The sequence below is a fragment of the Trachypithecus francoisi genome, unplaced genomic scaffold, assembly GCF_009764315.1.
Source record: "Trachypithecus francoisi isolate TF-2019V2 unplaced genomic scaffold, Tfra_2.0 Lachesis_group8, whole genome shotgun sequence".
NCBI classification, from domain to species: Eukaryota; Metazoa; Chordata; class Mammalia; order Primates; family Cercopithecidae; genus Trachypithecus; species Trachypithecus francoisi.
This window is the reverse complement of record NW_022681473.1, coordinates 68,787,809-68,801,150: the sequence shown is the minus strand read 5'-3', so window position 1 is coordinate 68,801,150 and position 13,342 is coordinate 68,787,809. Positions and strand designations below refer to the sequence as shown.

The window sequence follows — 13,342 nt, the reverse complement described above, 5'->3', positions numbered from 1 at the left end:
ATAAGAATTTACTCAACTTTTTAGGTATGTTTCTTGGAGCCTTTACAGTGTCAACTACATTAGTAGGCTATACCGCTATGGAAAAAATGATCTCTGAGTAAACTGCGTGTAGACCAGAAGGAAATATAAATAAACTAGTTTCAAGATGCAGATACAATGGCTATAGGCTTCATTGAGTGCAATAATTCTTGAAAGTGGATAGATCTTGCAGCAGTCCACACAGCTATCTGGGAGCTTTCATCCCAATGTTGACAGCTCATGTGCAAGATGAGCTCTAAATCAGGTAGGTATAGAGACCATACTAGCTGAGATGCCAATGACTCCAGGACTCCCGCAGAAGGGGAACTTGACACTGTACTGCCCACATGCTATGCTTCTCTCCTGTATTCGTATGAGTCTAGTGCCAAGTGTAGCGTGTGATAGTCTTTGATTTTTAATATTCTTTGAGCTTAATGGGCACTGCAGTGGTTTAATCAGGTCTTGGGATCCCGACAGGTGTTTCCACCAGGTCCATTAGGAGTCTTCTGTTACTTTTAGAGATCATTTTTATAGCGTAATATGCTAATTTTCCTTTAATTTAGGCTCAGGTTTCTGGGACTTTTGGTCCTCCTCAGTTGGCAGATTTCACAGGCAAATCCTTTTACATTTCTTTTCTACAGACTCGATCCCTTATTTGGGATGTGCGAAAAATTTTTACAAGAAGTGGACTTTTTTCAGAGGTAAGTATTTTATAACTCTTCTGGCTTATTAAATGTTGGTTACACGGAGGATAGCACTTGCAGGCAATAGGAACAATCACAAATCACATTCCTTGGTATAGCTAGTGCAGCCAAGCTATCATCTGTGGCCATGTCGTTAACCTTAAATTAGGAAAAAAACCCTAATTTGGTTTTTTTCCTTAATGTTGTAGAAACTTCTTTGAAGTTAGAGCTTCAAAACTAAACCTACCAGGAATCACTTGCATTTAGCACTCAGCTAGGCCATAAAAAGACAAGTAATATGAAGAAAACGTGTAAATACGTTTGTTGAAAAAAATCATTAGTCATCTATTTTTTTCACCACTGTTCGTTCACACCATTCTTATTTATTTATTTATTTAAGACAGAGTCTTGCTCTGTCGCCCAGGCTGGAGTGCAGTGACACAATCTTGGCTCACTGCAGCCTATGCCTCCTGGGTTCAAGTGATTCTTCTGCCTCAGCCTCCCAAGTAATTGGGACTACAGGCACCCGCCACCACACCCAGCTAATTTTTGTAATTTTAGTAGAGATGGGGTTTCATCATGTTGGCCAGGCTGGTCTCTAACTCCTGACCTCAAGTGATCTGCCTGCCTTGGCCTCCCAAAGTGCTGGGATTATAGGTGTGAGCCACCACCGCATCTGACCTCATTATTATTTTTTGAGACAGGGTCTCACTCTGTCACCCAGGCTGGCACAGCTCACTGCACCCTTGAACTCCTGGGCTAAAGCTATCATCCCACCTCAGACTCCTGAGTAGCTAGCGCTACAGGCATGTGCCACCATGCCCAGATAATTTTTAATATATTTTTTTAGAGATGGGGTCTTGCTGTGTTGCTCAGGCTGGTCTCAAACTCCTGGCTTCAAGAGATCCTCCTGCCTCTGCCTCCCGAAGTATTGGGATTACAGGTGTAAACCATTGCACCAGGCCCACACTGTTCTTACACTTGCATATTTCTCTATAATCTACAAACAACTGTTTTGTAATTCTGTAGGTAAATTTTATTTTGTAGAATACATGTATTTTTTCAGAATTTTATATGGAATGAATCCATCGAAGCAATGCAGTAGTTGAATGGAAAGCTTGATGAAGAAATAGGAGTCGAGGGAATGACCAGACTTTTGGTATGCTGGCAGAATAATACTGAGAGAAGACATAGGATCTTAAAGCACTGAGATGAAGTCTGTTTCATTTCTTCCACTCATTGTCTCTGCCCTCATGAAGTTCACCAAACCTGAGGTTTTTATGACTCTGTACTTGTCATTTGGATGATGACAGCTTATAGGGCTGAGTTGCAATACTACATTCACCAGCAGGTAATGCTCTCTAGCAAATTGTACCATCTAGCTTGGCTTTTTAAGATCCTAGTTTGGAGGCTGAGTGTGGTGGCTCACACCTGTAATCCCAGCACTTTGTGAGGCCAAGGTGGGTGGATCACGAGGTCAGGAGTTCGAGACCAGCCTGGCCAATATAGTGAAACCCCGTCTCTACTAAAAAATACAAAAAATTAGCAGGGCGTGGTGGTGGGCACCTGTAATCCCAGGTACTCGGGAGGCTGAGGCAGAAGAATTGCTTGAACCCGGGAGGTGGAGGTTCCAGTGAGCCGAGATCATGCCATTGCACACCAGTCCGGGCAACAGTGCGAGACTCCGTCTCAAAAAGAAAAAAAAAAAAAATTCTAGTTTTGAATCTGAAATAAGTTCATGCCTTACTTTTGGCTTTAGATTCTTTAGAGAGTCTGTTTTTGCACCATTGGGTTGAAAAGATTTTTGGGAAGATGATAGCTCTGAATCCCCAAAGTTCTTCATCTGTTGTTCTTAATTCATCCTTTGAGTTCCTGCATAAGATATCAAACCTCCTCAGTGAGATATTTTTTGACTGTCCCTTGGCACAAGGCACAAAATTGGATCAGTCCGAGCCAAAAGTAACGTACTTTTCTGAGCCTCAATGTGGCATCATCCCCTCTGAGTCTCAGTGTTTCTTGAATGCAAGCTCCATTGCACTTGAATGCAAGCTCCATTGAAGCAATCATTTTGTTCTCTTTTGTTCACTGTGTTTCCAGAACCTGAAATAGTGCTTGGTGCTTCATAGGTCTTAAAAATGTATTTGTTAAAGTAATTAATGAATCTATAATATGAAAATAAAAATTCTAATGATGCATAGGATTGCTGGGACTTAAATAAGATCATGTAAAACACTTAAGAGTATTCCTGGCACATAATGGTTATCAGTAAACAGAGGCCTTTCTGATGATCATATGAGTGAGGCATGTTTGTATAGGTACCAGTCTATCTTGGTCATAAACTGCAAGGTCCTCTCACTTCATCATTCTTCCTGCTTTAGGGTTTGGTAGGTGTCTGGGGCCCAACCTGTGGTGAATGAGTACACAGTTGAATGAGTCAGTTGCTTCTGTTTGTTCCTCTAGGTATTTCATCGCTGATTTGCCCCACTTGCAGGACAGCTTTGTGGACAAACTCCTTGACCTTATGCCCCGACTCATGACATCTAAACCTGCAGAAGTGGTCAAAATTCTACAGACCATGCTGCGACAGAGTGCCTTCCTGCATCTCCCGCTTCCAGAGCAGGTCAGGGTCTATTTGGCCGTTACAGGCCAAATCTGTCCAGACGGACAAAAATCTTTACCTTGGTGATCTTCTTTGACCAATGGAACAGCTGGGCTAGGCTCTTCCTCTGAGTGGCTCCCACATGCCCACTCATTAGATAAGGAGACAGAAAAAAGATTGTGTTTTCTTATCCAGGAATGACCTGGCTTTAGAATCATAGTATTTTCTTCTTGCTTACAGATCCACAAAGCCTCAGCCACCATCATCGAGCCAGCGGGCGAGTCAGACAACCCTTTGCGGTTTACCTCCGGGTTGGTGGTGGCCCTGGATGTTGATGCAACCCTGGAGCATGTGCAGGATCCTCAGAACACTGTTAAGGTCCAGGTCTGTCGAGTGTGGGTCCTCATGGAGCTTCTAGACTGACCTTGTGTTGAAGTATTTAATGTTAGTACCCCTGTAGTCTCTACCTGAGGGACAGAAACTGGAACAGGAGAAGAAATGAGCCTCCACGGGAAAGAACCTAGGCTTGAATCTCAACCACTGCTGAGTGTGGTTTGGAGCAAGTTACTTTAAACTCTGAGTCTCAGATTCTACAACTAACAAACAGGAGGAGTTGACATAAAGAGATAATGTATTTAAAGCCCCCAGGACCCAGTAAGGGTTCACTAAATGATAAGACCTTTTCTAGTCTTGTAATGTGACGTTAAGATTTGGTCTTTTGTTACAGAAAACTGTAATAAACAAGTTCCTTTCAGTCTGTGAGTCAGTGAGCTGGCAGGTAAAATTTATGGATGGGAAAAGGCGATGACTAGGAAATATTCTTTCCCAAGTTATATAGATGTAATAGATACACGTGAGAAATGTAGTAGAGACACTAATCAATTTAGACAGTGCAGTTAAGCCTCACAATGAAATGGTAGTACTTCATTCATCCATCTGTCCACTCATTCATCCTTCCTTCCATCCATCTGTGCAATCGTGTTTACTCTATTGCAAGTGCTAAGTGCTGTGGTTGCCAAGGTAAATATGTCACAGTTCTTGCTTTCGGGGTGTGCACAGTTTCAGTGAGAGACATACAAATGGGCAGGCAATTAGAAAACAGGGTTTGGTGAGTAGACATGCACAGGATGGGTCATCTCCTAGACTGCCTCCTAAAAAACCCCTTTCAAAGCACCTCTACCACATGCAGGGCTGAACCTTTTAGAGTACTCAATTTGGAGTGTGGTGGAGGCTCAGGAAAGGAAAGGAGAAGGGCACAACGGATATGGGAGAAGGGCTGAAGGGATATGAGTCAAAGCAGGGATGCAAGCACTGGCAGGAAGTACAATAAGGGGACAGAAAAATAGGCTGGAACAGGCAGAGAAGGCTTCCTGGAGGAGGTAAGGATGAATCAGACCTTAAAGATGATGCTTTTTTTGGCTATGGTGACAGTAGAGGAATGGGCCTTCTGGCTTCCAAGCAGGAATTATTATAAATTATGAGACCTGCAGAGAACTAGTTCTGAGCTAGCTGTGAAGTTGTATTGCATATTGCAGCGTTTTTTTTTGTTTGTTTGTTTTTGTGTGTGTGTGTTTTTTCCCCACATTAGTGGTTTTCCACCTTCACTGCACTGTAGGACTACTCAGAAAGCATTAAGAACAGATGAATAGGTGTCAGCCTACATTAATTAAATCAAAATCCTGAGAATAGGGCCCATGGACACTAGTGTTTAAGAGTTCATGGATGATTCTAATATGTAGTCCGTGTTACCAGCAGAACTACTTTTTCACATTGTCCCTGAAAAAAACTTCACTGATCAACTGAGCATGAAGGAGATTGTAGGCAGGTTATTTAAGGGTCATCTCCTAGAATGTCTCCTAAAAAACCCCCTTCAAAGCACATCTACCACATGCAAGGCTAAACCTTTTAGATACCTTATAGGTAGAGGGACAGGAAACTCATTGCCCCATCGTGGGACAGTTCCAGTGGTTCGAAAGTGCCATCCAGTCCAGTCACCACACCCTGAATCATCCCTCTTGTTCTGGGCACTACTTCAGGTGCTTGATAAAGATATAGCAGTAAACATGCCTCAGAGATGACACTGAGATTACATTCCCCATTAAAATACTGTAGATCTGTTCTTTAAAGCAGACTCTGCAGAACTCCATTCATTAACACTTTTGTAAGCCTAATCTAGGTTACTGTATTCTACCTGATGATCATTCATACTGGCCATTTCCTTCCTCTGACCTATTTGGGCCATAGGTTTCTAAGCTCCACTTTTGGAGTAGACAAATGAAAGAAGGCTTCCAGCAACCGTTTCACAGAGCAGTCAAGGCCTTTCACCAAGGACAGTTTTGCTGAGAATGCTGGGAATTTTTTTTTTTTTTTGAGACAAGGTCTCTGTCTGTTGCCTGGGCTGGAGTGCAGTGGCATGGTCACCTCAAACTCCTGTGTCCGAGGGATCCTCCTGCCTCAGCCTCCTCAGTAGCTGGAACTAGAGATACACACCACCACACCTGGCTAATTTTAATTTTTTGTGTGTGGAGATTGGGGGAGGTCTTACTTTTTTGCCCAGTCTGGTCTTAAACTCCTGTCTTCAAGCAATCCTTCCGCCTCAGCCCCCCAAAGTGCTGGGATTATAGGCATGAGCCACCATGCCCACTGAACACAAAAATTGTGGCCCCTGTTCATTTGTTTTTCCCAATATCATTGCTATTTCATCCCTCCTCTGCCCTTTTTCTTTCTTTTTCTCTCTCTTTTTTTTTGAGACAGAATCTCACTCTGTCACCCAGGCTGGAGTGCAGTGGCAGTGATCTCAGCTCACTGCAACCCCCGCCTCCCAGGTCCAAGCGATTCCCCTGCTTCAGCGTCCCAAGTAGCTGGGACTACAGGCACGTGCTACCACACCCAGCTAATTTTTGTATTTTTATTAGAGAAGGGGTTTCATCATGTTGACCAGACTGGTCTTAAACTCCTGGCCTCAAGTAATCCACCTGGCTCAGCCTCCCAAAGTGCTGGGATTACAGGCGTGAGCCACTGTGCCCGGCCCTCCCCTTCATTTTCTTAAAAAAAAAAAAAAGAAGCCCAAGCACTTGTCTTTAAAGATAATAAGGATCAGGAAACTGACACACGTGGATCTTTCTTCTATAGTAGGTTTGGGAGCTTGGAGCCTAGAACTAGATTGGGGAGTAGCAGCTTTAAGAAATAAGGGTGGCCAGGCATGGTGGCTCACACCTGTAATCGCAGCACTTTGGGAGGCTGAAGTAGGAGGATCACCTGAGGTCAGGAGTTCGAGACCAACCTGGCCAACATGGTGAAACCCCATCTCTACTAAAGATACAAAATTAGCCGGGCATGATGGTAGGTGCCTGTAATCCCTGCTACTTGAGAGGCTGAGGCAGGAGAATCACTTGAACCTGGAGGCAGAGGTTGCAGTGAGCTGAGATCATGCCACTGCACTTCAACTTGGGTGACAGAGTGAGACTGTCTCAAGAAAAGAAAAAAGAAAAAGAAATAAGGGTAGGCCCGGCACAGTTGCTCACGCCAGTAATTCCAACACTTTGGGAGTCTGAGGCAGGAGGATCACTTGAGGTCAGGAGTTGGAGACCAGCCTGGGCAACATAGCAAGATCTTGTCTCTACAAAAAAGTTTAAAAAGAAAATGACCTGGTGTGGTGGCATGTGCCTGCAATCCCCACTCCTCAGGAGGCTGAGGCAGGAAGATCACTTGCACCCAGGAGTTTGAGGCTTCCATGAGTTATGATCATGCCATTGCACTCCAGCCTGGGTGACAGAGTAAGACCCTGTCTTTAAAAAAAAAAAAAAGAAAAAGAAAAGTGTAGAATCAGGGGGAGGCCCCATGACCTGAGGAGACATGAAGGATTATATGGCAAGTGGGTGAGACATGCCTTCCACAGTTTCAACATTGACCACAGTTTCAACATTGGAAGACCTGTGTGGTTCCCTACTCTGCCTTCATTAGCATATTTACATAGAGCAAGTCCTGGTCCTAGGATAATCTTCATTTGTTCCTGTAGTTCCTTTGTATGCTGCAGTATAGTAGGCTGTCTACACAGGGAGCTGGGAGGTCCCCCAGAATGCTGAGGAAAGAACTCTGTCGCAGTTCGTGAGACTTAAAGAATTGGCCAATGATTTGAGTGGACCCTTCATTGAGCTGTCTCTTCGTAGAAAGAGAGATAAAGGACTTCCTAGCTGCTTTAGTGGAGAGAATGCAGTTATAAAATAACTCCAAATACTGGTGGTTGGTGATGGATGCTGGGCCATGGTGTGATTCAGAACCAGGGAGGGAGTGCTCTTCTGGTGAAGGTGCCTGAGAACACTTTTCATAATCAGAATTAATGTTCTTACCTGTCCTTGCGCTTAATAGCGACACTCTGTTCATATTACTCATTCACCATGAATTCAGGAAATGTTTACTGGACACTGCTTCATGCTGGATCAGGGGAATAGAGATGTCTACAGTGTTGACCTCCCCTCAAGGCTGTCTTAGGAAAGTTGGTGTCATCTTTCTTCTTGTGCTTTGAGGTTCACAACAGATGTCATCATCCATTTTGTTAAATGCTCCTCTCGCTTCTGCCTCTTTTTCTCATTTCTGTCATCCTTTAGGTCTTATATCCAGATGGCCAGGCTCAGATGATTCACCCCAAGCCTGCAGACTTCCGGAATCCTGGCCCAGGGCGGCACCGGCTCATCACTCAGGTTTACCTCTCCCACACTGCTTGGACAGGTAAGGAGTCAGGGCCAGGGTGTGCAGGAAAATATACTGCTGGAGATCACACCTACCCTTAAGCATTTGGTTTTTAAAGTTTGAAAAAAAATATGTGGATGAATCAGGCCTTCTAAGAATTGAACTTGATTCCTTAATGAGTTTATAAGCCCAACTGGGTATATCTGGGCTAATTTGCTACAGTGCTTTGATTGCATGAGAGATAAGATTCTGTTAGAAGATATACAGGCGATTATGATAGAATGGAGTTTCATGGAAAGGGCCCTGGTCTGGACACCAGGAGACTATATTCTTATCCTAACTCTGCCACCAACTTGCTTTGTCACCTTGGACAAGTCTCTCCCTTTCTGAGTCTTTTTCCTCATCTTCCAAATGACAATAATAATTCTCAATCTACAAATTAGTTGTGAGGATTTTTAAAAATTTTTTTCGTTCTCCAACTTCTATGTCTGAATTTTGAGGATTTTTAATCCATAAGAATAAAATGGGAGAATACAAGTACAAAGGAGATTACATTTCAAGCCAGTAAGGCTGCTTTAAAAAACTTAAGAAGACCTCAGTCTGCAGAACCTAGAATAGGGGGCAGAATTGACCTCAGTTGCGTTTCCCAAATAATTGGAGATGATTCAGAAGCACTATCACTGGAGGTGTTTAATGCCACCAAATGTGGTTTATTTTAGAGATAGGGAATGCCTTTGGAATTTTCTTTCACTCTGTGTTTTTAAACACATAATTATAAGGCTATTATTATTATTATTTTGAGATGGAGTCTTGCTCTTGCCCAGGCTGGAGTACAGTGGTGTGATCTCAGCTCACTGTAACTTCTCCCTCCTGGGTTCAGGCGATTCTCCTGTCTCAGCCTCCCGAGTAGCTGGGATTACAGGTGCGCATCACTACATCTGGCTAATTTTTTTGTATTTTAGTAGAGACAAGGTTTCGTCATGTTGGCCAAGCTAGTCTCAAACTCCTGACCTCAGGTGATCCACCCGCCTTGGCCTCCCAAAGTAGTGGGATTACAGGCGTGAGCCACTGCGCTGGGCCTTTATTAATGGTTTCTCTCTGTCAGGGTGTTAGATGGGTAGTGATGACTTGATAAAGCTGTTGGATGTTAGGGCAGCCCCTTTGAGGTTCTAGTGGCGGTGGGCCTGGTGTAGTTGAAGGAGCATCCAGTGGTTCTGCTGCCCAGGATGTGCTTCCCTGAGCATTCCTCATTCCATAATCTAGCTGCCTGGAATGTTTTTGCACTATTTGCCAAACCACTGGCCCCACAGGAAAGTAGATTCCTTATTCTAATACCTTCTGATGAAGGGATCCTGGATATGGGGAAGGAAATGCTGTGGGAGCATTTTGGGAGGGACAAGGCTCAGGAAAGCATATTACAGTATGCTATAGCTCAAAAGATCGTGGAAGGTCTTGAGAGGGTAGTTACTTGTCCCTGGTCACACAGCAAGTCATTGCCAAGGCCAGAGTTAGCTGATCTGCCCCCAAGCTCAAGGTTCTTTCTCCTAGGCCCCATTTGCTCTTAAGGTATCCTAGTTCATTGCAGACTTCCTTGTTTGTTAATGCCAGGTGATCCTGAGCCTGAATAATTTTAACTTATATAAGATCACAGCCAGGCACGGTGGCTTGTACCTATAATCTTCGGGAGGCTGTGGTGGGAGGATTGCTTGAGCCCAAGAGTTTGAGACCAGCATGGGCAATATAAGGCAACCCTATCTGTACAATATATATAAAAAAGTTAACTGGGCATGGTGGCATGTGCCTGTAGTCCTAGCTACTCAGGAAGCTGAGGTAGGAGGATTGCTTGAGTCTGGGGGCGTCAAGGCTGCAGGGAGCCCTGATCGTGCCACTGCACTCTAGCCTGGCTAACAGCAAGACCCTGACTTAAAAAAAAAAAAAAAAAAAAAAAAACCATCAGAAACAAGAAAACAAGATCACCTCCTCTAAGTGGTTGCTACCCAGTCACTATTACAAATCCCTGTTTTAATTCTTTATATATTATAGCGTGTACTGGTATCAGATGTGTTTTCACATTTAATTATTTACTGACTTTCCCATTAGGATGTAGGCTCCTGTAGAGCAGGGAACTTGCCTGTCTTTGCCTCTGTATCTCCAGTGTTTTAGTAGCCTATGTCTCTAGTGCCTGACATAGTAGGCACTCAACAAATAATGAAAATTGAATACAAGGTTTTAAATGTGCAATTAAAATTCATTTAATCTTTAGACCAACTCTGCAGTGGGAATTGGTATTCTCTGGTTCATTTTACAGATACATAAATGGAGGCCCACATAGCTGATCAGTGATAGTGCTAAAGCTGGCAGTCACCCTTCCCAGTCCTCACTGTGCTATGTCCCTTCCGGTTTGGGGCACTGAATTGAAATATGTCTCATTGTAAATGAGCTTGCACTTTCTCCTAATCTAGGTGATGGGGCCTGGAGTTTTTAGGGAGCTCCTTCAATCCCTGAGTAGCTCCCCACCAGGGAGGGGCCTCTCCTCTGGGAGGCAGGATGCTGCCACGTAGGAAGCTGAGTCACAGACCATGTTTCAAATTCTGCCTCCTTTGCTGTGTGATCCTGAGAAAGTTATTTTACCTCCCTGTCTCATTAAGATGAGAATAAGAATATAAACTTCCTAGGAGATATATTCTTCCAGGCATGATGCATAAGTTGCCTGAGTTGTCCTAGATGATCTTGTCTCTTTCTCCCTAGTTCCCCATCCTCTTGTTTTCTCTCTTCTCCGCTTTACTCCTATGGCATTGCCTTGAATTGCCATTCTTATCAAATGTTGGTAAGGGAATGCAAAATGACCCTGTAGGGCTGAGTCCTACATCAACACCCTCTGATCTTAGCAGGATTTGTTTTTTGTTGTTGTTGTTGTTGTTTGTTTTTGAGACAGGGTCTCCCTCTGTTGCCCAGGGTGGAGTGCAGTGGTGTGATCATCTCAGGCTCAAGTGATCCTCCCACCTCAGTCCCCCTAGTAACTGAGACTATACGCCTGGCTAACTTATTTTTATTTTTTTGTAGAGATGGGGTCTTACTATGTTGCCCAGGCTAGTCTCAAACTCCTGGGATTAACTGATTCTCCTGCCTTGGCCTCCCAAAGTGCTGGGATTATAGGCTTGAGCCTTATCCAGCTTTTACCAGGATTTGGCTTCTTGAAAGTGCTATGCCAACTGGGGCTTTGGTTGTGGTCTGCCACCTGGGATGGAACGGGAGGATGTGGCAGGAAAGCAGATACAGGTACCTATCTTGATTCCATCCTGAGTGGGAGATTCATCTGGAGTCTGGTATCAGAGAATAGTGTTAATTTCATGACAGTTACACTCATGGCTGCTGCATGACCCCCATGTTGTCATGTGAGTGTGTGCTTACCACATGGCTGGTACTTGCTGATGCTGAGACTGCACTTAGATCTCATGCTGAAATCTGAGGTGCACTGGATTGCTCTGGCCTTGGGCTGACTGCAAACCTTTCTCTTCCTGGAGGACAGCAATCCAGTCTCTCCTCTGATCATAGAGAGAAGTTTGGATCTAACCAGGAAGAGGTCTGGGGAGGCATTGAAAAGTCCTGGAGTGTCTGCCCCTGTTAATTTAGATCCATCTAGCCTTCATTCCTACCCTCTGAACTTCTTAGCCTTGGGATCATCTTCAACACTTGCACTTTTTACTCTGGTTGCACCAAATTAAGGAGACATTCCAAGTTCACTCTGTTTCTGGCCTTTGCACTTGCCCTTTCATTTTTCTGAAATTCTCTCCCTCTTCTTTATAGAAGCATGTGGTTAATAGAATGAATAACTGCTTCAGTTTATGAACTGGGCTCGAATTCTTACCCAGGTGTGCATTTGGGGAGTCTCTGAGAACCTATCTGATTCTTGGAACTTTTGCCAAGATTTTGACAATCTTTCTTTCATAATGTAGCAGGATAAGAACTCTTGGGGTTATGTGCTTGGCACAGAATGGATATTCTATTCCAAAGCCTTCCTGCACTCCCTTCCTCAGTACTTCTTGCAGGCTTGGTTAGAGCGTGTATTGTACTCCATTGCAACTATCTGTTTCCTCAACCAAACAGTCAGCGACTTGAGGGGAGTTCTTATTTATTCTTGTTAGGACCTGCCACATAGAGACACTAGATGATTATATTGTAAGATAATGTAATGAGAGAATGAAATGTTTTCAGACATTTTAGGTCCCTGAAACATGTTCCTGTTCATTGGCCAGAAATTTTTGGCCAACCATTTCCTATTCAAAGGCTTCCTCTCCACTAATAAAGTAGTCTGTGGTACATGCAGCCCTGAGGCTTGAGATGGAACTGCGCAGGAAGAGCCCAGCTGGGTATGAGAATAAGCCACATGCACCTTCTGACCCTCTGTTCTGAGGCTGGAAGTCTTGAAACGCTGAGAGGTTCTCAGAAAGTGCCCAAATCCACACCTGCGTAAGAATTTTAGCCCAGTTCATAAAGCAGATCATGAAGCAATTAATCCTTCTGAAAGGGTTTTTAGCTTGCTCTCCAGTCGTCTCAGCAGTTTTGGCTCTGTGCCACAGTGAGCCCGAGGGGAAGGTGATGGAGTAGCATCACATCTGCAGGCTCATTGTCAGCCTACCAGGATTTCGCCTGGGAAGTGTTTTGTTTGGTGAGGGTAAGGGGAGGGATGCGGACGGATGAAGAAATTTCTTCCTACTGCTTCCGTTTTGATATTTCTTTAACTTCACATTTCATCCTCATTCCTAGCAGGTGCCTAGTTATAGACGATTTCTTTTATCTTTTTTTCAGAGGCATGCCAGGTAGAAGTGAGGCTGCTGCTGGCCTACAACTCCAGCGCTCGCATTCCAAAATGCCCCTGGATGGAGGGTGGTGAGGTGTCACCACAGGTGGAAACCAACATCGAGGGCACCATTCCCTTCAGCAAGCCTGTAAAAGTTTATATAATGCCCAAACCTGCACGGCGCTGAGGCAAAAACACTCTTTCCAACCATGGCCTAGAGGGCCCTTCTTAGGTGTCAGAATGAGCCAAGCCTGAAGCACTTCACCTGGAATTGATATGTAGGCTTAAGGAGTATGTGACCCTTACAGTCTCATCTGGTATCAAACACAGGATAAATTGTTTCTTCATTAAAAAATAAAAAACCTTCAAGTCTACTTCCCCTCCCCGTCTCCACAATAAAGTTGAGAAAACACCAAGCTGTTCTAGTTCCTGGTCTGTAAAGAAATGTGTGGCTATAGCTTCAGCTTTTATACTACATGCTTACATGCTATTCCTCAGGTGTGAAACACAAAGGTCCAGCTACCTCCTGACAACTGGTTATTTGAGCTATAG

The 13,342-nt window shown here is 44.1% G+C and overlaps 1 protein-coding gene across 3 annotated transcripts in view; it reads left to right on the top strand.

The window, feature by feature from the left end:
* The window catches only part of INTS4 (integrator complex subunit 4), a 110,278-nt gene extending 97,072 nt beyond the window's left edge, over window positions 1-13,206 (top strand). For all 3 annotated transcript variants that reach the window (XM_033205904.1, XM_033205905.1, XM_033205903.1), the window contains 5 exons: window positions 660-719; window positions 3,162-3,321; window positions 3,541-3,684; window positions 7,908-8,028; window positions 12,799-13,206. In XM_033205904.1, the coding sequence (XP_033061795.1) occupies window positions 660-719; window positions 3,162-3,321; window positions 3,541-3,684; window positions 7,908-8,028; window positions 12,799-12,977 (664 nt within the window). In that variant the 3' untranslated portion in view covers window positions 12,978-13,206. The remainder of the gene's footprint in view (window positions 1-659; window positions 720-3,161; window positions 3,322-3,540; window positions 3,685-7,907; window positions 8,029-12,798) is intronic.
* The last annotated feature ends 136 nt before the right edge of the window (window positions 13,207-13,342 follow it).